This window comes from Pimephales promelas, chromosome 11, assembly GCF_988280905.1.
Source record: "Pimephales promelas chromosome 11, fPimPro1.hap1.1, whole genome shotgun sequence".
Lineage (NCBI taxonomy): Eukaryota > Metazoa > Chordata > Actinopteri > Cypriniformes > Leuciscidae > Pimephales > Pimephales promelas.
In genome coordinates, this window is record NC_142779.1 from 17,043,185 (window position 1) to 17,071,158 (window position 27,974).

At 37.8% G+C, this 27,974-nt stretch overlaps 1 protein-coding gene and 1 long non-coding RNA gene across 3 annotated transcripts; one reads left to right on the forward strand and one right to left on the reverse strand.

Moving 5' to 3' along the window:
• Window positions 1-2,376: 2,376 nt before the first annotated feature.
• On the reverse strand, window positions 2,377-8,729 carry LOC148977158 (uncharacterized). Of its 2 annotated transcripts, none has more exons than XR_016145648.1 (3): window positions 8,618-8,729; window positions 2,642-2,797; window positions 2,377-2,516 (listed from the first exon to the last, which is right to left on the reverse strand). It is a non-coding gene; the product is annotated as an uncharacterized LOC148977158 (long non-coding RNA). The 2 variants fall into 2 exon arrangements; XR_016145647.1 differs by having other exon boundaries at window positions 8,614-8,727.
• A 765-nt stretch (window positions 8,730-9,494) lies between these two features.
• ercc6 (ERCC excision repair 6, chromatin remodeling factor) lies at window positions 9,495-27,949 on the forward strand. Its single transcript, XM_039671763.2, has 20 exons — window positions 9,495-9,647; window positions 10,104-10,499; window positions 10,618-10,738; window positions 10,914-11,025; window positions 11,665-12,370; window positions 13,950-14,081; window positions 15,033-15,191; window positions 16,929-17,064; window positions 17,854-18,024; window positions 18,400-18,576; window positions 20,343-20,459; window positions 20,699-20,794; window positions 22,494-22,712; window positions 23,152-23,262; window positions 23,366-23,485; window positions 23,608-23,702; window positions 24,127-24,272; window positions 25,609-26,275; window positions 26,755-26,833; window positions 26,924-27,949. The coding sequence occupies exons 2-20, from the start codon at window positions 10,114-10,116 to the stop codon at window positions 27,353-27,355; spliced, it is 4,182 nt and encodes a 1,393-aa protein (XP_039527697.2). The 5' UTR covers window positions 9,495-9,647; window positions 10,104-10,113; the 3' UTR covers window positions 27,356-27,949.
• Window positions 27,950-27,974: the final 25 nt, after the last annotated feature.

Sequence of the window (27,974 nt, forward strand, 5' to 3'; positions counted from 1 at the left end):
TCAGTGGCTCCACCAGCTGACATGGGCAAAAGACAGAACGATACGGGGGGACAGTTCTTTTGACCCGAGACCTTTGTCTCTCGCTGAATTCTGGGAAAACAAAAAGCGCAAGTCTTGATTGAAAGCTCAGGTCTGTCCCTGTTCAATAGCATAGACTAATTGTCCAAACCCAAGGTCAATGCTTGAGAAAACAGCCAAAAAAAGAAACACTGACCTCTCCAAACTGCAAAGACACCGCATCAGTTTGTTTTCCTCAACAAAATAACCTTTTTACAAAAAGGATGTAAGCATCAGACCAGGGCTACTTCTGTGTTGCAACCTACCACAGTTACATTTCCTGTACTCTATGCATGGGATCTCCATTGGGACGCTTTATTTTTGCTGAATAAGTCACTGCACTGCTGTAAAAAACAATGCCACACACATCTGTTTGTCTCATTAGAGATAATAGAGGGGCAAGGTAATATCAGGGCAATGAACTCCTCAAGTTTTTCACAGCTGCCCGAGCATCAGCACTTCTGAATGATGAAGACCCAGTTCTCTTGCTTACTGTAAAATGCTAATTATTCTCATAAATGTAATAGCAAAGCCTGTAATTACTTGAGCTTTCTGTAATGCATCAAGACGCCTCTTTCCCCAATAGTGCTACATGCTTGTGTTTATGAAGGGGGGAAAAAAAAGTATGAATAATCAGTCACGGACAGACACTGTTAACATTAGAAAATTATGCATACTCTAAAACCTTTTACATATAGATGAAATAAAGAAAATCTGATAATGTATATTAAAGAAATTGTCTGGAAGTAATAATAGTAATGCTTTCTGATTCTATGAGTTTGATTCAAAGTAGAATGAACTTGGTTAAGTTCGACTTATTTTAAGATTTAGCCTATTGCAACAGATTTAGCCTCTTTAAATTAATGTAAATATCCTGGGATTGCATGCATTTGCTTTTAGATACTAAATATTGTGCCAAAAATAACGATTCTGGGAGAGAAAAACAAGTGACTCAGTTTGAATTACCTTCCCAGGTCACAAGCTGACCAGTGTCCTAATGAAAATAAATAAACTAAGATATGACTGAACAAAATACTAATTAATAACAATAAAAAGATTTATTTAAAATATCAGCCCATTCTCACCCCCAAGGCGTCACTTAACTGACGCCTTGGGAAGCATTTAGACATGCTTCAATATCTGACGCTTTAGGCGCCCTTTAGCGTCAGTTAGATGACGCCCTAGGATCGCGTGTACCCTACCCCCACCCCACACCTAAACCTAACCGCGTCCTCTAACTGACGCTTTCCTTTAGCGTCAGTTAGATGACGCCGTAGGATCGCGTCATGTAAGTGACGCTAAAGGGCGCCTAAAACGTCAAATATTGAAGCATGGTCAAAGGTGACGCCTTGGGGTGAGAATGCGTTGAAAATATCTATCTATCTATCTATCTATCTATCTATCTATCTATCTATCTATCTATCTATCTATCTATCTATCTATCTATCTATCTATCTATCTATCTATCTATCTATCTATCTATTTATCTATCTATCTATCTATCAGTGGCATTTGCAGCTAAATCATAAATAAGCCTTAGCCCACAATATGCTTATGATTCATTTGATTCTTTAGAACTCAAAGAGTATGTCAGTCGGCTCAGGGAGGCGTGACGGCTCATTAATAGTGTTGACACAGTGAATTCATTCTCATAAAGGGAGACATGAACACAAACGGAAGGTGGCACACAGGAGAGAAAGGAAACTCAGTGAAAGCATGTTTCCTACCAAAGGAACATAAGGCCTGTCTGCAAGACTATAAAAGTGCCAGAGCCGCATTGAACACACTGATCTGATGGAACATCTATATATGCAGTCTTACTTATATATTTCTCCACATACTTTCACAAAGCTGACCTCATATCAGAAAAACAGGGAACGGAGATAAATCTAAAATCTAAATTATAATTGACTACTAAATACCTCAAATTGAATGCAATTCAAATGCTACACTCTCCGAAAAAGGGTACAAAAACTGTCACTGGGACAATACCCCTAAAAAGGTACTAATACTAATATGTTTCACCCTTTAGAGATAAATAAGGTACAAACGTGTAGCTTTTGAACTGGTCCTGTCCCAGTAACAACTGTTTTACACCAAAAAGAAACTGTAATCATTAACTCAAACTCATTTGTTCTAACACATATATCATTATTTCTTATATGGGAAACAAATGATTTATTAATGGCATAATATCAAAGTTACTAATTTCAACAGATAGGGTGAACTATTGCATTATGACGCAGCAGTTGCTTTGTCCTTCTTCTAACAGGTACTAAGCCCTTGCCTTCACTGTATTATGCATCTGTACCTGTACCAGACAGCAGCTTGGACGGACATGTTGTGTTTTGGTTGTACGCTCATTTCTGTGGTTATTAATCTCAGACCTTCGACTCCTCCAAACTGGAAACTGCAACCCCCCGGAGCTCTGCCTGGGAGTGGGATCCCCGATGCCATTTCTGAAAAAAATACAGCAAACATTGAACACACACACAAATGGAATTCCAGACACATTTTCACCAGCCTGCCCACATGTCTACTCATCAGGTTAATCATTATTTTGAACACAGATGCTTTTTCTTACACAACTGGGGCTATGATGTGATAGTGGCCAGATCGGTTCCAGTAAACTGTCACACATGCAGTGGATGATTAGAGCCCTGTGAGATTGACTCCAGAGAGAGTGAATTGCAGTCTGATGCCGACACCTCAACGCCAGCGGTCTCCACACCTTCATGCCCTGTCAACACATCAGATGCGAGCATTAGTTCAGAAGAGGATATAATGGTCCCTTCAATTGCTAAATCACTTACAGATGTTTTTTTAACTCAATACCGCTTAGCTAATGGACGTGATGCTACCAACTCATCCAAGCTAAATATGAAGCAAGTGCTCAAGTCATTTATCATCATCAAAATCATGGCAAACTGTTCTCTGTAGCCATTCCATACGAAGACTGAGGACTTTAATTACTACCATACAAGAAGAAAGGACATGAGCCTTAGAGAAGACATGTTATGATGCAATTTCAGAGTAAATTATGTCAATACAAGTACAGTGAACGGCAGAGTCAGCTGTTGATAAATGTCCAATCAGTAAACGTAATTGTGCAATCAGGAACAAGTGATTATCCCCAGTGTATAAACAATTAATCCCTGTGAATCGAGACCTTAATATGAAATAGAAAGCTAAATTATTTTTACAGGAAGTCCATCCATTTGGTCACATAAACATTTTGTGCATTTTTACTGCATTTGTAACTCACATCTAAGCCAGAAATATTAGATCCCGGCAGTTTTGTTTATGATATGAGAGGGTGAATTATCCCAGTGATCTTTTTACAATCCGCCTGTCTGAACTGAAGTTCATGAAGAATGTGATTAAAGTGGAAATGTTTTGCTGAATGCCTACAGATGTATGAGTCTCATTTCCTTCCCTAAAACTAATCTTTATACTGTCAGGGTGCTATGGATCCATATAATGACATCTCACAAAAGATATAAATCTCAAAGGACAGTTCCCCAGCTCTGATTTCATAAATTTTTATCTGCACATGATATAGCAGAAGCACTAACACAGCTGGCTTCTCATTGGAGTCTAAATCTAGAGTCTTGAAGGTTCAGAACAAATTAAACTCAACAACACCTGTTGTAAGAAACAACATCTATTACCACAAAAGACAACACATTTTCGACTTAGTTTACATTGAAATGTGAATGGGACCAATTCACAAAAGTTAAAATACAGTTTCAATATGATGTTAACAGTATGCATGATTTCAGTGTCAACTAATCCCTTACTAACATTTTCAATTTTCCAAATTCACATCTTCATAAAAACCTAAAAATGATTAAAAAAAGCTTTATAGCTAAAATAAGATTTGATGTAAATGCATTTGTAAAATTATAAGTTTCACTTATGCTTTTAAATCAACTTTCCCTTTTTTCTTTGTACCTCACTATAACCCAGAATGGCAACTTAAATTTAAATATCTGATTAAAAGCCCCAGTTGATTTTTGTGTCAGGGGTCTAGGCAGGATTTTCTATTCGGGTTGGTTTCCAAAATTGTGCATTTGTGGCTGGGTGGGCACGAATGCAGGTCCATGCTAGCCCACCCATTGTTACGTACATGCTTTGTACGCACAGTTCTGGGTAACTGCTCAATGCATCTGTGATGTGGTGGCAAGGATCTTTAGGGACTCATGGGTCTCCAAACACATTATGTTCCCATGGTGACAAGGGCAAGCAAAAGGTAAGAGAAAAAAAAAATAGAAAAAGACTTTCGGTTCACTTCATTTGCTTCAAAGAAATCACATATTAGTCTTCCATCTCCCCTACTGTTGTGGGAATTTTGGCAAGACTCAGAAGTGCTGAATTAAGAGGGCAGGGAATAGGCAGCAGATGCCAACTCGAGCTCTGACATTAGAGTCCTGTCATGAAACAGCGACGCATACACATACAAACTAGTACATGATAATATTTCTTTGTTTTTATTGTTATATATTAGAAATGGGAGGATGGAGGGAGTATATCCTGATTACTATGTGGTTTTAAATTGCCATTCAAAAATGTGGGTTCAGTATGTTAAAAAAATATGATGATGGCAAAGCTGAAATTTCAGCATCATTACTCTAGTCTTCAGTGTCACATGATCCTTCAGAAATCATTTGAATATGCTGATTTGATGCGCAGGAAACATTTCTTATTATAAATGTTGTTACATGCCTGCTTAATATTGTGCAGCTTAATATTTCTGACAAAATTGTGATAATTGCAGGATTTATTTAAAATAGAAATATTTCATAACATTATAAATGACTTTACTGTCACAGTGTCACTTTTGATCAATCAGTCCATTTTTGCTCAATAAAGGCATTTATTATTATTTTTTTATAGTCAATAATTTATTATTCTCAAACAATATTTACAAATGTTTACATTTAAAATTTCAATTATAAAATAGAATATATAATTTATTCAAAATGTATATATTTTTATCATTTATAATTGATTTAAAATGGAAATACATTTATTTCTAAAAATGATCAAACTATTTATTCTTAAAATGATCAAACTATTTATTTATTTATTTTTTCATGGCAGCATTGCACTTTTTTTTTTTTTTTTTTTTACAAGATGTACATGCGCTGCACTTTAATCCACCAGCACCAACAGGTTTCTAAGGACATACGTAGCCATTACATCTATTCAGGTAGTTGCCCAATTTGTTGGCTACCATCTTAAAGATTCAATAACTGGCTCAGATATGCAGGCAAGTCAGATCAGGGAAAATCCTCCAAGTATGGAGCAAGTTTACATTCCTCTTTACAGGTCAGCCTTTGATTCCAAACAACATTAAGAGCATATCACTTGCTGAGGTAATTCATTTGTGGCTGCATGGTTTATTTGAGCAAGCTTTCTCCACTACACTCTCCCCCGGAGCAACTTGTAAAGACTTGTGCTGGGAGCAATTCAAACTTAAATTTCCATTTCCCTCCTCCAAGCTTTCCCCTTTTCATCCACTGTACATGCGGAGTAAATGTTTTAATTGCTCATCCACCTTCAAAAGAATTCACACAGAGGGTAGGGAGACGTAAAGCAGTGATTAAGTGATTTCGTCATATACTTACACATTTGTTCATGATGGCAGGAGATTTACAGTGGCCTGTAGTGCCATAAACATTTTCAGTGAATTCTGATAAACATTAAAATATTAACAAAATGTAAGGATGCAAAAATATCAAAAGATTCACAAAAGTAGTCATGCAACATATTTCAAGTTTGCTTAGACAAACAGACTGAAATTACAGTTTTTCTCAGTCGCTTTGGTGCATTTCTCACATCACTATTTACATTTTCACAACAGTTAGTTCAACCTCCACAACATTTTGTCATTTGTGCACATCATAGTAGCAGTTTCTCATTCCTTCCAACAAATTGCAAATGCTTTTGGACATGCATCAATCGCTTTCATACAACTCACTGCTGTTTTATAACATTATCATTTGCTTAAGGCATATCAGTCCAAATTAACTATACTTGTGAATGCTGAATAGTCATTCCATATAAAACTAATAGTCCTCATTTCATTGCTTGAGTCATCACATAGAAAGACCATGCAGTAGAAATGTGAAACATACATATTAAGTGTCTTGTACTCAGTTACTGTACCTCACTCAATACAGTAATGTGAAACTTTACTGTAGTTTTCAAATGGCTGTGCAAATAGACTGTCTTGAGCATTTTCAGGTATGGTGTCACCAAGATCTGACTTTTTTTGCATTGGCAAACACTTACAGAGTAAACTGTCATAATGAAAACATGACAAAGCCATTTGACTATCTTGTTCATAAACACTGGTGTAGGACTTAGGGATACTTGCTTTTGATGAATGAGTTATCAATTTTGAGCAAGTGAGGTTATCAACTAAGTTTTGCAGTTTGTAATTGTTTTGAGAACTGCATTACCTGTTGTGCAAATGTAAATAGTGATGTAAGAAATGCACCAAAGTGACGAAGAAAAACGATGAAAACTTTGACCTATGTCCAATTCAGGTTGATTAAATTAATCAAACTAGTCTGTGTGATTCATATGTGAATCAGTTTGTTTGCGTGTTAGTTCTCAAGTTGAGCTCACTGACACAATGATGAAGCCACAGTGATTCCTTAGTTCACCAGAGAGGAAGATTAACAGAGAATAGTATACACTCTAAAAAATGCTGGGTTGTTTTAACCCAATTTTGGGTCAAATATGGACAAACCCAGCCATTTGGTTAGATTTTTAAATTACATTTTTTACCCAATGTTTGAGTTTGTCCATAAAACAACCCAGTATTTTTTAGAGTGTACCTTTAAACAAATGTATTGGTTAAAATATAATGAAATTATAACTAAAACATAATGAAAATAGAAAATAACTTTTTTTTTTAAATAGTGTTTGCTTTATGCAGCAAATCTGTTTACAGCACCAGCAAGTTTAACTTTGTATCTTAAACTTTGTTATTTAGTTTAAGCGTAAACTCTTATAGATATGCAATAAGTTATTCTGCCTCTTCTCAGTGGGCCTACGTGACTTTTAAAAAATCCATTCACAATGTACTAACAAAAAAAATCTGCCACAACACGCTGCGTATATTTTAACAACTTCAATGTTTGGTTAAGATTCCTTTGCTTTTGTGAATGGCTGAGCGGAACGTGGATACAATTTTAATTAAATCCTCAGTTTGTTTTGAAATGCACTGTAAATAAACGCTTTGCACATAGACCGTCGGCTTTGCGTCAGTTTCTGTTCATAGTATAGAAAACTATACCAATAAAATAAACAGAAAAATCATATCAAGACATTAGGAACAAATTCTGTAAAATATACAGAGCCGATGTAGCCGTATCTATTTCAAGTCAGGTTCCTGAAGGGTTCTGTGAAAAAGGAAAAGTTCATTTGAGGTTTATCCATTGCACTACACTTGCTCACCAATCAATAATCATCTGAAGCTCCAAAGAAGTAACATTATCCTTCATATTGCGCAAAGATCTAACTTCGGGGGTCAGAAACAAAAAAAAGTAAGGGAAAGAAGTGACAGTTTAATTTATAGCATCATCAGAAGAATGGCCTTTAAAAGCAAGCTTACCTAAGATTCATGCACAGGAACGCTCAGGCTGATCCACTGAAACCTTCCAGGTGTGCACAATATGTGTATTTTACAATATGAAGTATTGCATATGATGTAATTCATCACTTAAGCCTAGATTCATGTTTCTTGCGCATGACAGAGGGAATGTTATACTATTCAGTTAATTTCTGAATGAGGTTTTATATATCTAGATTTTAAAAGTTTAACCCTTAAATGATCAATGGGGTCAATCTGACATTGCTTTAATTTTTCTTTATTAAAAAACACCTCTAACTTTATCTCAGATTTTATAGCTTTTTTTTTTTTTGTTTATGGTCCTTAGGGTCAAAATAACCCCAGACTGAAAATAAATAGAAAAACGGGCAATACGTTTCATATCTGCTTTTATTTACCTTTTTTTTAAATAAATAAATAAATAAAATTCTTCTTCTAAAGTAACAATTTTTTTAATACACTACTTAAAAATAAGAATAAAATCATGCCACAGACTACATCATATGGACTAAGCACAATAATAGGCTATAGGCCTATCAGATATGCAATTCAGTTTAATGATAAAAACACTTAGAAGAGGATATTAATAAAACACTGGATATATCAGTTAGTACCTCAGTAATCCCAGGTTGACATAACGCCATAAATATAATATGATTTCCTTTGGGCTTTTGGAGGAAGAGGAAAACATGCCATATGGAAGAAACCTTTTGGCAGCAAACTCAAGGACTAAGAACAATTAGATTTGGCTGGCATGGTATCATCAGGAAAAAAGTAATACAGTATCAAAGTTGTGCGCACCAAGCACATGGTATAATGGAATGGCTGTTTTCCTGATCGCTTGCTTTGATGTGTCATAAACACTGTCACTTATTCTTTCATCGGGCCATTGAGGAAAAACACGACTGGAAAACAGAATAAAACTATTATACCTACGGGTTTTACTACTTGGTTACACCACACACGTCTCCAATCCATGTTTCCTTTGTGTTTAAATATGACAGCACTTCATCGCAGCTCTGGAAGTTTGGAGGTAGTGACTGAAGATTGAGAGTTTGAAATATCAAAGCGGTTCGCTTCCGCCATCTACAGTTCATTCACCAGTATTACCAGCCTGTTTAACCTACCGAATCAACACTAAACAAGAGAAAAATTGTTTTTCGATATTAAAATCAACCCCTTAATAATGTTTACTGTTGCTACTGTAAAAATCAAAAGGTACCAAGAGGGTTCCTGTGGTAAATTCATGGAAGGGATTGTAAAAATTCTGATCTCAAGAGGGCGCTGTGTGATAAGAAACGTTTAGGGCTAACGTTGCGTTGGCGCCTTGACATTTGTTTTCATATAGATATTTTTTAAAGATTTTTTTTTTTTTTTTTTTTTTTTTTACTTATTTTCGCTATACATTGCTAAACATATAAAAATCCTCCAGCATACTGTCAATTTATGACAACTAACTCAAAAAAAAAATTATAAGGCTTCAATTCAATTATATTGTTAAAAAAAATATTAAATAAAATTAATTTCAAATTCAACGGTAGATGTAAATATTCCACAATTTATGATAACACAATACATACTCCAATAACATTTAAATATTTGGGAGTGCTTTATGTTCTGTATTTTCAGAGTTCATTAATTAATTTAATTAATTAATTAATTCAGAATTCAAGAAAAACGCACTACCATTTAAAGAAAAATGCATCCAAGTTATTATCATTATGTCGGAGGTTTATGAACCAAGTACGAAGGAATTGTTTGACTTTTATTTTGGTATGTTTCCTAAGCCGGGGACATTGATGGTGCCTTAAACTCTCTTCCTTCACAGTTTATTATGCATTGATTGTGTAACAAGTTCATATGCTATATAACGTTAGTAGTACACAGCGAAACAACGAAAATCGAGATCTTAATGGATTTCACATTAAACGAATAAATCATTTGAAAGAATCGGGTCGTTGTAAAGGTTTGTTGTTTATTGCTGGGCAGTTGAGGAGTTCAGTTGAGGACAAACAACAATAATAATAATATGCTAGCAGTTAGCATTTAGCACATAAGCCAATACTATTGCTTAAAACATTCTTTAAATTGTTTTATTTGTATATATTTATAATGAAATATCAATATAACCACATTTGTCTTCAAATTAATTTGTCGCGTTGTTATTGTGTGCTGTAAATCGAAGCTGTCATAGCATTTAGTTATTGTAAATCTCTTTTGTTGTGTTATCCAGTGACTGTAACTTAATTGATCGGTGCATATGTTTTATCATTTATAGAAATAACTACAAAAAAAAAACTTTATGATTCTATATATAAGCCATTATTACTGTAGAGTTTCCCTGTTATTAATATAATACTGTTACTTTGGTGTCTAATTCAATATGTCCAAAATCACAGTCTTAGATCATCCTTATTCACAGTTCCTTAACAATGCCAGTAGAAGGTAACAAGGACCAGACCCTGGCTCCCATGTCCAGCCCTGTCAGTGCCCTTACTCCTGGAGTCCAAGAAGACAATGGCCTTTCCATCCCAGGAAGCAGTAAGGAAGAGCCAGTGGCTACATGTCCGGAGAATGTTGGGGCACAGAATCCTAGAAAATCGCAGCCCCTACTCCATATCAACCGTCAGGAGATCCGATCAGTGGACCACAACTCTCAGGCTGCTGAGCTGCAGGGATTGGGAGTGGATGTATATGACCAAGACGTTCTCGAACAAGGTGTGTTGCAGCAGGTGGACAGGGCCATTCAGGAGGCCAACCAGGCTGCAGCCAAAGCAGAGGCAGAGAAAGAATACGAGTCTGTACTGGATGACGTCAGGTAAATTTATGCTTCCTTTGTTGCTCTTGAAACTGAACATGTAAATCTGTCATGAAATGTCAGTGTGAATGCTGGAATGTGATGTCACCTTTTGCAATTGTCTTTTAATGTATTTCAGGTCATGTACAAGTGCTTTGAAGCACATCAACAAAATTTTAGAGCAGTTAGCCCCTCATGCTGCCTCCAGCAAGGACATCAGTCGGAAAATTGAGTCTGTCAAACGACAAAAAGAAAACAAGGTGAGCGTATCCTGGATTGTTATTAAATCATTTTCATATACCTCAATAGATTTTATGTTGTTGGAAATTTATTAGGTATCTACCATCTCATTTTTTAAAGCAAAATCCTTTATATATACCTTTTTTCTTAAAACCCTTACCACACAATACTTCAGAAGCCTGTTATCTTTTACAGGAGAAGCAGTTAAAAAAGATCAGAGCCAAGCAGAAGAGATTGCAATCTGTTCTTGGTGGAGAAGACATTCAGAAGCTTGAGGCAGAATTATTGATTGAGGATGATGACGAAGGTAAGTTTGAAGCACAATCCTTTGCAGAAGCTTTACATGCATTATTAGCCATATCATTGGTGCATCATATACTCCTTTGATCTAGCTGAACAATCACTTTGCTTATATGCCATGGGCGCCATAAATTATACAGTTTCAGAATGTCTGCATCTTGGATGTTTGTTTTAATTTGCTATTGTGGGACCAGTAGTGGTACTTTTTAATGTGCAACGCTGGCACCTTGGGATTGTTTTAAAATGCTCTTTTTTTTACCTTATTTTCCATATTACAGCATAAAACTGCACAGCACATTTTAAATGTTTGACCACTGGCTCAGTCAGTTGAAATAAATTATAATATTGACAATTATTTCTTTTAAATATTATTTAAAATTATTTTAAGATTTATGATAACACAATAAATTCTCCAATGCAATTTAAATATTTGGGAGTGCTTTATGTTCAGTGTTTTCAGAGGTTATTTATTAATGATTCATTGTTAAAAACGTCTTGTATACATTTAAACAAAATGTTACGGAATGGCTGTATCATTGAAAGTGTCACTCGGATCATTTCTCTCATTGTGTTCCTTTGAATGTTTGCTTTAAAATGCTTTTATGACAATAGTGGTACTAATCTATACCCTGTTTGTCTCTGTTAGAACCAGGCCCATCCACTCTGGGCAGCATGCTCATGCCAGCTCAGGAGTCCGAATGGGAAGAGCTCATCCGCACAGGTCACATGACCCCCTTCGGTTCACGGATCCCTCAAAAGCCAGAGAAGAAAGAGCCGCGGAAGGTTATGCTCTGTGAGAACTCAGGATTTGACAAGTACCTTAACGATCAAGCCATGTTAGCGGAGAGCAGGAAGAGACCCGTCCTAAAGAAGAAGATCACTAAGAAGCTCTCACGAGAGACGACGCATGGCAAAGAGCAAAAAAACGGATCCCTCTCCAGCAAAGATAAGAAGCTCCAAAAGCGAATGCGAAAGCTCCAGAGGACCGCCTTGAGGGCTCACCCCAAAGCTAGGCCCAAGGTGGAGAAGGAGCTGTCCCAAGCCAGGAGGAGGAAAGGCGATGGAGAACAGGCGTCAGATAGTGAGGGTTCAGAGTATGTCCCGAGTGATGAGCTGATGGATCCCGAGGAACCAGAGAGAGATGATGATGAGTTCTGGGTGGATAAAGATGAGGAATATGAACTGAAACCGTACAAGAAGAAGAACCAGGCCAAAACCAGGAATTCCAAGAAGGAGGACGAGAGTGACGAGTACATCCCTAGCAGCTCGGAGGATGAAGACTCTCAGAAAGGCGGAAAAGTCAAGAGATGTAAAGATGATGGAGATATCGAGTGTTACAGGCAAAGGATTAGGTAAGTTTCGTCTGAATCCATCATTTCCTAAACTGTCACAGTCATTACAGTCTAAGGCCATTCGAATGTTTAGTTACTTTGCCTAGCATGTATGCTAGAACAGATAGCCTAATCCACTGATGAAATTGGCTGCTGTTCCTTGACTAAGCAAATTCTATGCCTATTCATATTTTCTCATTATGGTATGCATGTATTTATTCCAGTGTTAATGTGCAAATAGATGGACGCAAACCTAACAAGATTTATGCATTCATATTTATAGTAAGCAAATTGAGTTGGCATGCTCTCTCTCTCCATAGTTTCCCTGCTCTGGTTGGTTTAAATGTGAATGCAGCCACTCTCTTCTGCTATGGTGGAGCCGTAGCAATGCTGAGTGGTGGAGGAAAGGGGGGAAAAACATAATTAACTGAACCAATGCTTAGTCTTGACTTAATTACAAGTGCAGTCTCGGAAGCCCCAGATAAAGGGAACAGTTTCATTGCGGAGTGACAGGACCAACCCCAAATGAAGATGGATTTTTTTCCCTACACTCCTCTCTCCATTCCTTTCTTGAGGAGCTCAAACTCCTAATTGTCTGTATCAATCTTAATTTGCTTTTCTGACGACACTACCACTAACTGCTCTAGCTTTCCCTGAAGCTAGAAGTGGGTCAATTAAATCTGGCCTGCTGGAGTGAGGGGCAGAGGAAAGGAAAGGTCTCTCGCTCTTGCTCTCACTCTAGACTGTTTCTGTCTTTGTCTGTCTATAGTTCTTTGGCTAGGAAATTAAAAACCGAGGCCAGGGACTTTTGGTATTTGACTGTACCTTGCCGACTTTCCCATTGGAGGCATCTTTAACGGAGTCAAATTTGAAATGTCAGCAGAAGACTTGTTTTAGTTTGAGAAGATCGTTAATCAAATACGTTATGTGAATTCTTCAGCATGGGGAATGTCTCGACGGGGTCTGTCGTTTAGCGTGACATTGTGTCCACACCAGTTTGTGGCCTCTTTCTATTTTTTAACAGGATGACGCACGGCTACTCAAGCCATTTTGTCACTGAACCTTGTGCTTAGTGGTCGGCTGATAAGGATTTTTTTAAGGCCTTGCTGATATCTTGGAGAGAAGAGTTGTATATATACAGTATGTCACACTTGTATCACCTTTCATTTCAAAATTTCACATTTCATTTATTTGAAATCTTTATGGGGAAAAATCTGTAAAATACACAGATTTTTACTTTATATAGCCGATGCTGATATCTTCGAGTGCAAGGTGGCCAAAGGCCAATGTAAAGTCGATATATATAATATCATGCTTGCATCACGTTTTATTTAAAGATTGGAAATGTATGAATGCAATGAAATTAATATTTTTACATGATATTATTTGGAAAGAAATCAACGTGAACTGAATAATTTACAGTTGGAAAAAAGGCCTGTAAAGTAAACAGGTTTATTCATTAGATAACAACTTCTTGATTCTGTAGTCCTAGTTGATAGTACTGTGATTATGTGCAGCTTCAAAAGGCTTCAAGCTGATGCCGGTTGTGAAGAGAGCATTTCAAATATAGTGCTAATGTTGTGGTTTTGTCTTCTTGCAGGAAGTGGAAAAGGCAAAGACTTCGGGAGAAAGAGGCAAAGAGAGAAGCAGGGGAAGAGGAGACTGAGGAGAGTGAAGCAGAGTTTGATGAAGGATTTAAAGTACCTGGTTTCCTTTGGAAGAAACTCTTCAAGTACGGCTCGCACAAATCACACATGCTCTCATAGTGAAAGAAAACAATCCATAACTTACACATACAATGGCTGCGTCCAAAATATTATATGCTTTTATCGTATTGTCATCATATTATATTACCGCCCATTATCTGATTTCATTGTGCAGAATGATTTCCAGGTGGTAGCATAGAGTGGACCTCAACTCTAGTCTACATTAATGGGAGGAGTAATGGAAGTGGCCTGCAGAGCTGAGCATTGCAATGCACTATGGGGATTGTTGTCTACAAGTCATTTTCTGCCTTTTATCGGCTAAGAAGGACCCAAATTAGAAATTTATGATACTATTCTACTACATACATGACCTACTATCAATATGTATTCATGTCTCCACCGGTGGAATTACCCTTTAAAAAGGCTGCCTTCGGAAGATGCGGGATCATGGCCCGCCTGAATAAAGCTTTAAACTTTTGATGTCATTTATACTGAGAAATTACTATTGTAGTAATTAAATATTCTTAGTTTTCACCAAAGCTCTCACTTTTTTTTCTGAGGATCATTACCTTTACCATTATGTTTTCGAAGTCTCTCCGAAATCAGTTTCGTGAGGTACAAAAGTTTCCTGGCTGCAAAGTCATCGCCTGATAATTTAAAGCAGCGAGGCAACAAGTCAGCTGCCTAAGTTTTCAGACACAGCCAATGTGAAATATTAAATGTGTACAGAAATGACTCACAATTTTGAATTAATGAGACCTGAAAGCTGAGCTGTGAAGTGCTTTAGGCTTAGAAAGAAGTACTCAGGCTGTTGTGTTCTGGATGTGTTTTACAGCACATCAGTTGGGCAACACTTATGGCCCATTTATCCAGAATCAATAGTGATAATGGCCCTATGATTAATTCATCAGCCACTGTGTTTGTGTTTGTGCTGTGGCTGCGTTTTGTGTGACAAAACGTTTGCTTTTGTTGTCCAGGTATCAGCAGACAGGTGTCAGGTGGATGTGGGAACTGCACTGCCAGCAAGCAGGAGGCATTCTGGGAGACGAGATGGGTCTGGGCAAGACGATAGAGATAATTGCCTTCCTGGCAGGCCTGAGCTACAGCAAACTAAGAACACGTGGCTCCAATTACAGGCAAGGGACTTTTACTGTATTTATCTAATTTCATTGATGAAAATCTTTTTCCACCTCAGAATACAAATAATTTCTACGCAATGAATCATTTCTATATAAGAATAAAAATGATTTATATATTATAATTACGTAGATATAATTTAATACCTAATATCTGAGGTGGAAATGGGCTTCCATAGTATTTATACCTTCTCTTGCTCTTTTTCTTTCTTCCTTACTTCTGTCTTTGTGCGTTGAGTCTCTTCCTTTCCAAAACACGCTCATCATCATCAGCCACCGAGTCCAACATGCACCCATACATGTGTACAAACAGTCATAAACACGAGCACACATAAACACAGACGTCAGCTGTCTCCCCCACCCCTCCCAGACTCAAAGTCTCGATTGCGATGAATATTTCAGCAGCTGGATTTCTAGCGGAGAGAGGTTTGCCGTGAATTATTAAAGACGTTTCAATTATGATATTCCTCTAATTCTCTTAGTGGCGACATCAAAGGAGAAACAAGAACGTGACATGAAATAGAGACTGCTTGTTGGGAGGGGAGGGTGGAAAATGAAACATGAAAGATGTAATTAAACACGTTTAAGGTAGTAGTGCCTTTTTACTTTTTTTGCTTTTCTTGCCAAACACTCTCGGGGTGGAGGCCCTCCTGGCTAGTCAATAAGCTGTCTGGCGTCGCCCATCAGCAAATTGATTGTTTGCAAACTCGATTATAGCTCGCTATCAATGGCTTTCACAATCCGGAATATCATATCAAGCCATAATGCTCCTAAAGCCATTTAGTGCATGTTTTTTCAGTTCATTTCTTTAGTGAACACTCATATGGAGAGGAAGACCGGAACAGCTGTGGTGTAAGCTCATGGGGTTCATCACCTTAAAGTTTAATGTATAATTGCAAGACATTTTAGGTGGATTTCTCCAAAATGTAAAATGGACAATCAGCCAGTAATTATATTGACACAAAACGTACCCTCATTTATATAAGGAATATGATGTAACTTATTCAGTAAGTGAGTCACATGATGATTCACTAACTGCTGTGATGGATTCAATTCAGTGAGGAATTGGCCCACACTATGTTTTACTGTATTTGTGTGCGTGTGTGTGTATAAATATACATACGTACATACAGTAAAACAGTGTAGCCCAATTCCTCACTGAATTGAATCCATATACATTTATTGATTCATTTAAATGTCATATATTTCTGTGATGGCAAAGCTGAATTTTCAGCAGCCATTTCCCCAGTCTCACATAATCCTTCAGAAATCATTCTAATTTGATAAATAAAATAAAGTAAAAAGAACAGCATTTATTTGAATAAATTAAACAATCCATTTATGACATTATAACTCTTTACTGTCACTTTTTATCAATTTAGTGCATCCTTACTGAATAGTATTATTTTCCTACTTACTATATATAAATAGCTCCAAGTAATTTCCAATTTAAAAGATCATACTTACCCCAAATTCATATATATATATATATATATATATATTTTTTTTTTTTATTATTATTTTTTATTATTATTATTATTTTTTTTTTTTAATTTTGGGCAAGTATGATCTTTTAAATTTGAAATTAATAATCATTCCTATATGTATAGGAATGATTGATTTTTAATCAAAGGCTTTCATTTACCCCAAATGAAAGGCAGATGACTTATTGCATATTAATTGCCTTGTAAAAACACAGTTTCTCCAGTGTTGTGACCACATTCCCTTCTCCTACAGGTATGCTGGACTGGGGCCAACGGTTATTGTGTGTCCGGCTACAGTCATGCATCAGTGGGTGAAAGAGTTCCACACATGGTGGCCTCCTTTCCGTGTTGCTGTCCTCCACGACACGGGCTCCTTCACCAGCAAAAAGGTGAGACACGCTCTGCTGGAGCTGAGGATGTCCATTCTTGAGACTTTCATAATGTAAACTGTTTTGTTTACTCTCAACATATGTAATCTCAATGCTCTAACTTTTTCTATACAAGCAACATGACAACAAGATTAAGATGAACTGTGTCGCTTCGGCCTGTAACGTTTATGCCAGCGTGAGATTTTTCCCCTTGTCAGCAAATATCCAAGTGTGTGGAGTCGAATTGGCTCCAAGGAAATGTTAAATTAATTAAAGCTAAGGTAGCAGGAGCTGCTGTGGGGCGGCTGTGAAGTGTTTACTGTGAGTGGTCTTCACTGCCCCCCTCCCCATCCTGCCTGACACAGTGATTAATGGGGGTTGTTGTCTGGCAGTCCGTGCTTTGCCCTCTAGGTGGAGAGTTGGTCTCAAGAGCTTGTGGGAGAGAGACAGAGGAACGTTTATGCAGTGTTGGCACCTAATGATACCGCCTTCACGCTAACACTAACACTCCTGTAGAGCAGATGTACCTGATTAATTGGCTACAAAGTAAAAAAAAAAAAAAGAAGTGTGGAGGGGGGGTTGGGAACAGAGGTTAGTCGCTTTGCACATCTATAATTGGAACACTCTTGAGACCGTTCATGTGAGACGTCAAAGCAGACGTATAGACTCGTTGTTCTGATGAAGATGCTATCACCAGAGGCCTGATACCGGCAACCTATTGCAATTTCCTCAATTTAATTAACAGCCAAAAAAAGACATTGTTGTGCGAGTGAGTTTACTTTCCGGTTTTACTTTATTCCTTATTTTCAGGAAAAGCTCATCCCGGAAATAGTGGCAAGTCACGGCATCCTCATCACTTCCTACTCATACATACGCATTATGCAAGATTACATCCAGAAGTACGACTGGCATTACGTCATCCTGGATGAGGGCCACAAGATTAGGAACCCCAACGCTGGGGTGACTATGGCATGCAAGCAGGTGACCGTTGCTTTCTTTTCCTGCATTTTACACTCAAGCTGTTGAATAAAGACTTGCGGTTATCACAAAGCACGGAAGTAAAGCTAATTGACCTTTTCGAAATTAACATAGTTCAGTCTGCATCAAGTTATATGAGCTCCAGAGCTATCGATCGCTATATTAAAAAAATCAATTGGAAATTTCGCAACACTTTGATTTAGTATTGAATAAACTGAAGCTAATGGAGCTTTAAAACCAAATCCATCTTAAATGGGGTTTCATTGTCAAGTATCTGACCGCGTGCACGGGTAGGCTTCTAAAACTATTTTGATTACTTGATTAACTTACATCTTATCATCAAGGATATTCACTGATTTCTTTTTTCCCCGTACTCAGTTCCGGACACCCCACCGTTTCATCCTCTCGGGCTCACCCATGCAGAACAACCTCAAAGAGCTGTGGTCGCTCTTTGACTTTGTGTTTCCAGGAAAGCTGGGGACCCTGCCCGTCTTCATGGAGCAGTTCTCTGTGCCCATTACCATGGGTGGATACTCTAATGCGTCTCCAGTTCAGGTGAACCACTCATCACCCGTCAGTGCAGTTAAAATTCTCTTATTATTCATATATAAACCTAGAATTTACATCAAATATAACTGCGTAATGAATGCAGAACACACTCTATATTACACGGAGATGGAAGTGCCTGTATTAATTCAAAGGCATATAAAAACCTTCTAACAGCGTACTGATGGCTGCATGGTAAATGGAATGTAGATGTGCCATTATTAGGAAACCTTTTTAATAGCACGCTTACTTTATGGATTTCATTTCTGAACTGCTTTAAAAGGCTATTGATGTTTCCTTTGCCAATAATAAAAACCTTTACTAATTATTAACGTTATTAAATGGTTGAAGATAGCTAACCCCTGACTCATGGTGCTCTCTCATTTTTCCAGCTGTCTGCATAGTCCTGCTGACCAGCCCCGTACATTCATAAATTTTCTTTTAGTGGATATTCATTTGAGAAATGAGGGAAGACTTTACAACCTTGCAATTAGAATTTACACACTTTATGCAGTACATATTTCTTTGCATCCAAAATATGTGAAAAATTAACTAACGTCTGTCCTGTGCACTAATTAAAATCGTGTGTGTGAGACATTCTACTTTAAAAATGTGTTTCATTTTTAAATCTACTTTAAATCTGGAGGGTTTTTTTTTTTTTGTAAAAAAAGAAAAAAAAAGAAAAAAGGAAACAACATTTTGATATTATAGAAATTTTTAAGTGCCTTTTAAACAACATGTATCTAATTCTTTTATAATTATGCATGCAGCTTTATGACCATATATAAATTCAGAGACACGTTTACTTTTAAAAGTACAAATATTCTTTCACATTGCGGGACCATTTAAAACGGACTAGGGAAAAATAAACGGGTCTTTAAAATTGGTGAAAACCTTAAAAATGATAATGCATTTATTGAAGAAATGAATGAAAACTTACAGGTCCTGAAACATGAAGTCTTGAGCTCTTTTGCAGCCAGCTCTATTATGAAGCATATGCTGTATCACAACTTATTCACACATCTAACCTCTGCTTCTCTGTCTTTCTCTTGCTCTCTCTCTCTCTCTCTCTCTCTCTCTTTTGTCCTCTCAAATGGGCCCTAATCTGGGCTCGTTGTATGCCCTGCAGTGTTGTGGTTCCACTGTAGGCTTTCTTTTGATCTGCAAACCCCTTTAAATTACAGCTAAATGGCATTTGGCCTAACGCTGGATCAGGAGAACATTATTGATAAAAGAGTGTAGCCCCCCTCTGGAGTCCAGCAGCACTCTTATGAATCTTTAATGTGTCAATCTGCTGATAGGAGGAGAGAAAGAGAACAAGCGGCTGTTGACATGCCTCAGGACACACTCATTTGTTTGGCTTTCATAAAATGTATTGAAGTGGATGCTGGTTATTTAGCCATAAGGCAAGCATAAATATATTTAGAGTAGTTGGTGTGTTTGCTCGCAAAAAGTTCACTACTGTAAGTTTGGGGTCTGTGTTTTTGAAAGAAGTCTTTTATAGCTGCATATATTTAATAAAATATTATATTTAATCAAAATAATATTGTGAAAATAACTGTTTTCTATTTTAATGTATTTAAAAATGTAATTTTATTCCTGTGATTACAAAGCTTCATTTACAGCAGAAATCATTCTAATATACTGATTTGGTGTTAAAGAGTCATTGCTTATTATTATCCGTGTTGAACACTGTTGTGCTGCTTAACATTTTTGTGGAGACCTTTTTTTTTGTTGTCACAAATGTATTTATTTGTTTTATTTATAATCCTCAGGTCCAGACTGCCTATAAATGTGCTTGTGTTCTTCGTGACACGATTAACCCTTACCTCCTGAGGAGAATGAAGGCTGATGTGAAAGCAAACCTCTCTTTACCTGACAAAAACGAACAGGTGCCCATGCAATACTTACTAGTCATCTTTGTATTTCTTGCATGACAACATCACTTGCATTTTAGGCACAGTTTGGCCAGTTAGTTCATATTGTTTTATCTGAAAAAGTAGTTCCAAAGAAAGTCAAAGCATCAAGCTTGTAACATTGAAACTTCCTAGTGTTGAATGAACAATTATATGGCGACTACAAGCCAAACATCTACTCAATTACAGCCCATAATGTTTTATTGTCCAAACAGGTCCTGTTCTGCAGGTTAACGGAAGATCAGCGGCAGGTTTACCAGACTTTTTTGGACTCCAAAGAGGTTTATCAAATTCTGAATGGAGACATGCATGTAAGGGATACATGTGTAAAACATCAGTGTGATCAATTTTTAAAATTGATGATCTTCTATTCCCCACTATGTAAAAAGCCTCATTCATTATTCAGTTCACTTGAGAGTGGTGACATCCCCTATCATTATATGTTCACATACTGTTGTGTTCAAATAAATAGCAGTGCATTAATAAAAGTGAATAACGTGCTAATATTTTTCAATAGCTTTTATTTCCATATTTCAAATGTTGAAAACATTACACATTCAAATCCAAATTAAAGCATATCAAGTCGGCGTTATTCTTTTACAGGAAGCGAAGAAAAGGATTATTATTTTGAACCAATACTGAACTAATATTTAGTTGCATAACTTGTTGTTGATAACTTCTGTTCATCTGCGTTGCATCGAGTCAACCAACTTCAAGCACCTATAAACGGGTATTTCAGCCAAGGATTGACAAATTACATTACATGGTTCTTGTGAATTGTTGGGTTATGCCTCAGAAACTCCATTTTTAATCTCACCAATGGGGTTGAGGTAATTTTCTTGTGCGTGTTTCAGGTTTTTGTTGCCATTTTAAAGCATTTGGGAACATTTTAGCTGAGCATTCTATAATTTGCTGCACTTTGTTTTATACATTTTCACCTCACCAATCAACTTTTTAATCAAAAGTCATGACAGTTGGGTTTGTTGTTTTTCTATTACACTATTACATCTACAAGTAAATTTTTTGCAGTGCGGAAATATCACTACTATTAATAACAATGGTTAATAAGGTTACTGATGTTGTACTGCTATTTTTTTAACACAATTGTGCTTGTTCAAAAGAGTGTAAGAAAAAAAAAACATTTAGAGAGCTTCTGGAATTTATATAGTGGGTTTAAACACTCAAATCCAAATAGTGGCATTCAAAAGCCCACATTGGGATTCAAAATCTTATTTAAACCTAAAAAGTTTGTGTTTTAAGGCATTTTATCATGTAAAATGAATAAGGAAAATGTATGATTTGCCATTATTTCTTGGTCACTAAAACGATCATTCTGTCAAGTTATCAACAGGTTTTCAAGCACAGCTCTCATAACGGCAAACATAAGTCAAACTATACTAATACAAACTTGCTAAAATGTTCTTTTACTTCTTTTCACGCAAATTTTTATGCTGACAATAAAGTACTAAATATGTAAAACTAAACTGCAACTATTACTAATATATGTACAGATACTTTTGCTTTACTGTGAATTACCTTATTGCATGGATGCAGAATTGGTTTAATTGGCAAATTTGTCAGCCTTACCTGTGAAGATGCTTGCCTTGTTGCATAAAAAAAATAGTCCTTGTGAAATACTGACCCTCTTTATGTGCAAAGTGTCATAACAAGGAAAAGCTCCTTTATACAAACTATTCATCACAATGCTCTAAATGTGTTTTGAGCAGACGAAAGCTGTGGGTTGCAGAGCAGTTTACAAACCCCTCTTATGTGGTCACAAACTCCATTAAGCCACATATATAATGCAACGTCTGCTGCATTTACTTCAAGGAAGAGACTTTACTTTGCTCTGGTCAATTACCTTTATTAAATTAACCAAGTTTATTAATATTAAGATTTGTGTTTCCTATTTCTTACATGGAAAGAGAGAATTGTTTTTCTCCCTCCATTAAAAGTATTACCAAATCCATCCGGTGTATTAATCTCAACCCCCCCACCTTGTGGTTCTAGGTCTTCTCAGGCCTCATAGCTCTGAGGAAGATGTGCAACCACCCGGATCTCTTCACAGGCGGGCCGCGGCTGCTCCGAGGCATCCCTGACGACCAGCTGACCGAGGAGGAGCACTTCGGCTACTGGAAACGCTCTGGGAAAATGATTGTGGTGGAGTCACTGCTGCGCCTGTGGTTCAAACAGGGCCACCGAGTGTTGCTTTTCACCCAGTCCAGGCAGGTCAGTAAGAAAGGACCGGCGAAAAGAAGGATGGGCGAAATGTACAACAGCCAAGATGTGATTGGGTCATTTCAGCCAAATTCACACAAGTAGATCCATCAGGCCGTCGCTGAGATAAAGAAGTGCGAATAAACCCACAGTATTGATGGATAAGCTGCACTCTCACCATCTCCAGCAGAACCACTAAAGGACCAATAAAGTTATTATGTAATTTTGCCCTCTAATAGAATTCATTAGGAGATCTTATTGCATTGTAGGGTGTCTGTCAGGACCCAGCTGTCTTTGTTCAATAGAAATGAGATTTGGCTTCAGAGAGAACCTAAAACCCACACAGTTGGTACTTCTGTACATGTAATATTAATCTCACTTAATCCTATTAGCACTAATCCTGTTCTTTATGCTCTGTCTGAAACCCTTTCTCCCACACACACACGCACAGATGCTGGAGATCTTGGAGGTGTTCGTGAGGGAGAATGGTTTCTCCTATCTCAAAATGGATGGCACTACTACCATTGGGTCCAGACAGCCTCTCATTGCTCAGTTCAACCAGGTAAATGTGACGTGGCGGGGTGTGTTTTATGTTCTCTGTGATGGTACTGGTGCTTTTGAACCAATTTATTGATCCATTCAGTTGTTTCCCCCACTTTTTAAAGAACAAGGACATCTTCGTCTTCCTGCTGACAACAAAAGTTGGAGGTTTGGGAGTCAATCTGACTGGAGCAAATCGGGTTGTAATCTACGACCCGGACTGGAACCCTAGCACAGACACTCAGGTCTGCCGAAGCTGTATTTCACATCCCAAACGCATCTTCTTGCTGTACCTGATGCAAAATCTTCAGCTTGTAGCATGCACTGCTGATCGGTAATGATCTGAACTATTGACCTCTTCCCGTAGGCTCGTGAGCGTGCCTGGAGGATCGGGCAGAAACAGCAGGTGACGGTTTACAGGCTGCTGACAGCTGGAACTATTGAGGAGAAGATTTACCACAGGTTAGTTTCCTGGGACTGGGCATTGAGATGGAGCTGGTAATGGTGAGGAGGACTATTACAATCCATAATGTCCTACTTCTGTCTGCAGGAGCTCAATAGACAGTAATTGAAATGCATTATTTTTTTAATTAGATATCAACACAAATTCGCTAATTGGTCGCTAAAGGCTGTCGTAGACTACTGGGTTATTTGTAGGGAGGCAATGGGAATTTCGAAACGCTGCGAAGAGTGGGATTGTCGACATATTAATTTTGCAATTTCAAACTAACCTGCATTTGTTAAGCTGATAAAATGTCCAGCAGGGTGAGATTTTGGCATGCCAGTGTTTAGGCTATAAAGGAAGTAATTCAGGAAATGTGGGGCTAGAGTGTATCTTAATGGCGATTAAAAAAACAACTACAGTATTTCTTGTCTCTTTCCATAGACAAATCTTCAAACAGTTTCTCACCAACCGAGTGCTGAAAGATCCTAAGCAGAGACGGTTTTTCAAGTCTAACGACATTTATGAACTTTTCACACTGAGCAGTCCTGATGGCTCCCAGGGAACAGAAACCAGTGCAATATTTGCAGGTAATTCATGGATATGATAACCATTTGAGCATATTTTATTTGCAAGCACAAATAAGCAAGAACAAAGAGGAGATGTGTTAAAATCAGGCAATGTAAATAGAACAAAATTGTACATTTTAGGGCTACAGCTGCAGCTTGTTACTGGGGCAATACCCTTAAAGGGACAACTTTGTACCTTTATCTACTCCTAAAAGGTGTATATTATTACCTTAAGCCGTGTGTCCACCAAAGCGTTTTTCCACGCGCCAGATTGTTTTCAATGGGAGCGCCGCGTTTTTTAAACGCTATGAGCGTAATGAGGCGCTGAGTGTTTTTTACTGGTTGCCGGGAGTTGAAAAATGTTCAACTTTAGATAAAACGCAGCGCTCATCACTGTCACTTTACCCAGCCGTCCAATCACAGTGGAGGAGGGGCGGGACTAAACCACACTGACCAACTGTCACAACATTCTTTCTGTACAATGACATCAACCAGCAGAGCTAACCCAACAAAATGGATGAAAAATACATTTTTAGTATGAAACAAATTGTCTGCGAAATCAGTTTCAAGTAAACTGCTGAGGATATTCTGTATCATAGCAAGTAACGAAACCTCTCAACGGAAAAAAACACTGCTGACAAAACGCTCTCAAGCGCCCAAATCACGACGTCTTCAGCAGATTGTCTGGGGGTTTTCAGTTGGCTAAAAACGTTTTGGTGGACACATGGCCTTAGACCGTGTGTCCACCAAAGCCTTTTTCCACGCGCCTGGCGTATGTTTTCAATTGTTTTTTAATGGGAGCGCCGCGTTTTTTAAACGCGATGAGCGTACCGAGGCGCTGAGCGTTTTTTTCACGCTGAGGCGCCGAGCGCCCAGCGTTTTTACTGGTAGCTGGGAGTTGAAAAATGTTCAACTTTGGATAAAACGCAGCGCTCATCACTGTCACATTTTACCCAGCCATCCAATCACAGTGGAGGAGGGGCGGGACTAATACCACACCGACCAACTGTCACAACATTCAACTGCTGCGGATATTCTGTATCATAGCAACGAAACGTCTCAACAGAAAAAACCGCTGCGCTGCCAAAACGCTCTCAAGCGCCCAAAGCACAGCGTCTTCAGCAGAACGTCTAGCGTTTTCAGCTGGTTAAAAACACTTTGGTGGACACACGGCCTTAGAGTAATAATAGGAACCCTTAAAGTACTAGAATGCACTTTTCAGGGGTAAATAAAATACAAAGATGGCCGTTTGAGGGTACTGTCCCAGTGACAAGCAGGTATACTGTCACATTTCTTCTGAATGTAGATACAGTACAGAACTCTTCTGAATTGTGTTGTATCTTTTATTATTTCATAGGCACAGGATCAGATGTGCAGGTTCCAAAAAGACATAAGACCTCCCGTCCATCTCAGGGGACCTTGAGACCATCTGCATTTTGCGCTGAAGACCAAGATTCCACATCAGGAAACAAAAATGCTACCTCAGTCAACGGTCTCTCAAACAACAGTGCTGCTGAGCCACCGAACAATAACCTTCAACCTCATTCCATTGCTGACCGTTTGACAAACAGCACTAGTAAAGATCTTTCTTCCACGAACAGCCCTCAAAAGCACAGAGAGAAGAAAAAGCACTGTGAAATGCAAGAAAAGGGCACGTTACCCTTAGACGGACTCAAGCGCAAACATAAAAAACGCAAGCACTCTGAGGATGTCAGGTTTGAGGGCTGCCGTATTTCTCACCTGGTGAAGAAAAAGAGATACAAGAAAGAGGAAGAGGAGGAAGAGGCAAAAAATGAGAAAAAGAGTGACGATTATGTTCTAGCCAAACTCTTTAAAAAATCAGGGATACACAGTGTCATGAAGCATGACACCATCATGGAGTCATCGAACCCTGACTATGTACTTGTGGAAGCTGAGGCCAATAGAGTTGCGAAGGATGCGTTGAGAGCTCTGAAGGTCTCCAGGCAAAACTGCAGGCTGCCTTTCTCAAGAGGGTCTACGACAGCAACCCCACCTCCAGTCAAGTACGTCTCCTTTAAAGGTTTAGTTCACCCAAAAATGAAAATTCTCATTAATTACTCACCCTCATGTCACTCCAAACCTGTAAGACTTTCATTCATCTTCGGAACACAAATCATTAAATGCCACGACGCAGAACTTGTTGCGTGGACGTGTGTTTGAGATTATATTTTGTAAATAAAATACTTAATTGTGGTGTTGTTTTTTCCGCAAACAAAACTCACGTCACTTCATAAAACTGAGGTTAAACCACTGGAGTCACATGGATTACTTTTATGCTGCTTTTATTAACTTTTAAGATCTTCATTTGTGTTCAGAAAATGAACAAATGTCTTATAGGTTTGGAGCGACATGAGGGTGAGTAATCAATGACATAATTTTCATGTTTGGGTAAAGCAACCCTTTAATTTTATATAACCGAACAATATTATGTGTCTTGTAATATTATAAAATAAAGCTGTTTTAACATAAATTTCTCTCTTAGGAGAAGGTTTGGACAGAAGAAAAACACTCTTCTTTCTCAGTCATCTGGAACAACGGGAAAAGCAGCAGAGAAATGCAAGGTACGTCTACATGGGTACAATATTCTGTGAACCCCCTATAAAATAATAAATTATGTTAAGCTAGTTTTTTTTTTTTTTTTTTTAATATAGGATGCAGCTATTATAAAGAAGTCGGTGGAGAAGAAGCCAGGATCTGCTGCTCACTTCAGCGGTGATGGAGCACAGGAGGAATCTGCTTCTCTCTCCTCGTCCGCTCTTCTCGCTAGAATGAGAGCCAGGAATCACCTCAATCAACCACAAAGACAAGAGGATGAGGAAGAGGAAGAGAGAGAGACTCAGTCTGCCGCCGTGCATGCGACTCCTACAGAACACGATGAGCTTCTGGTTGACCTGAGGAACTTTGTGGCCTTCCAAGCTCAGGTGGATGGCCAGGCGAGCACCAAGGAGATCCTGGAGTACTTCACCCCAAGACTCACTTCCACACAAACACCAGTGTTCAGAGAACTGCTGAGAAATATTTGTGAGTTCCACAGACTTTCTGGGCAGGAAGGGATGTGGAAGCTTAAAGCTGACTTCAGGTAAACGGAGCGGAGATTACGAAATGTGCAAATGCAAGTCGTTTCAGTAAACTTTCCAGGTTGGCCATAAAAAGTACAAAAATAATTGTATTGGCCCTATTATTGTAAAACACTCTTATTGTATGAACAAAAATTGTCTTTTATTACTGTTTGCTGGTTTTTGTTTGATTTTGTAAAATTCCTGGAAATTACTTGAACTTGGAAATTTCCTGAAAACTGTGTGAGTCGGGTAACTATTGATGAGACCATGCGGTATCTGTTTTGCTGTACTATATTACAATACTATTGTAATCTTTTTTTAATAATGGAAAATATACATTTATATAGTGCTTCCACCCTAAAGGTGCATGGTGCCAAATTGTTTACATGACGTTTTAGTGAGTAAATGTGGCTTTGAAAGTTATAGCCAACATTATTTAATGTCTTGAGAGTATCTACCTCTACCTCCCACTTAATGTTTGTTCATTGGGAACAAATTAAGTTTAATGTAATTGCAATGTGTAAAGCCAGTAATGGAGTTTAGGGAATACTGTTATACGTTTGAACAATTAAATGTATTCATTAAAAGTTACCTAATAAACATCATCCTTTACATCAACTCCTTAGTACATTTTATTAATATG

Bases quoted from the DNA above. Each gene is read 5' to 3' on its own strand.
- ercc6 (XM_039671763.2), top strand. From the start codon at position 10,114: ATGCCAGTAGAAGGTAACAAGGACCAGACCCTGGCTCCCATGTCCAGC. The intron at 10,500-10,617 runs GTAAATTTATGC...AATGTATTTCAG, and splicing joins TCTGTACTGGATGACGTCAG to GTCATGTACAAGTGCTTTGA. The intron at 23,703-24,126 runs GTTAGTTTCCTG...CTCTTTCCATAG, and splicing joins GAGGAGAAGATTTACCACAG to ACAAATCTTCAAACAGTTTC.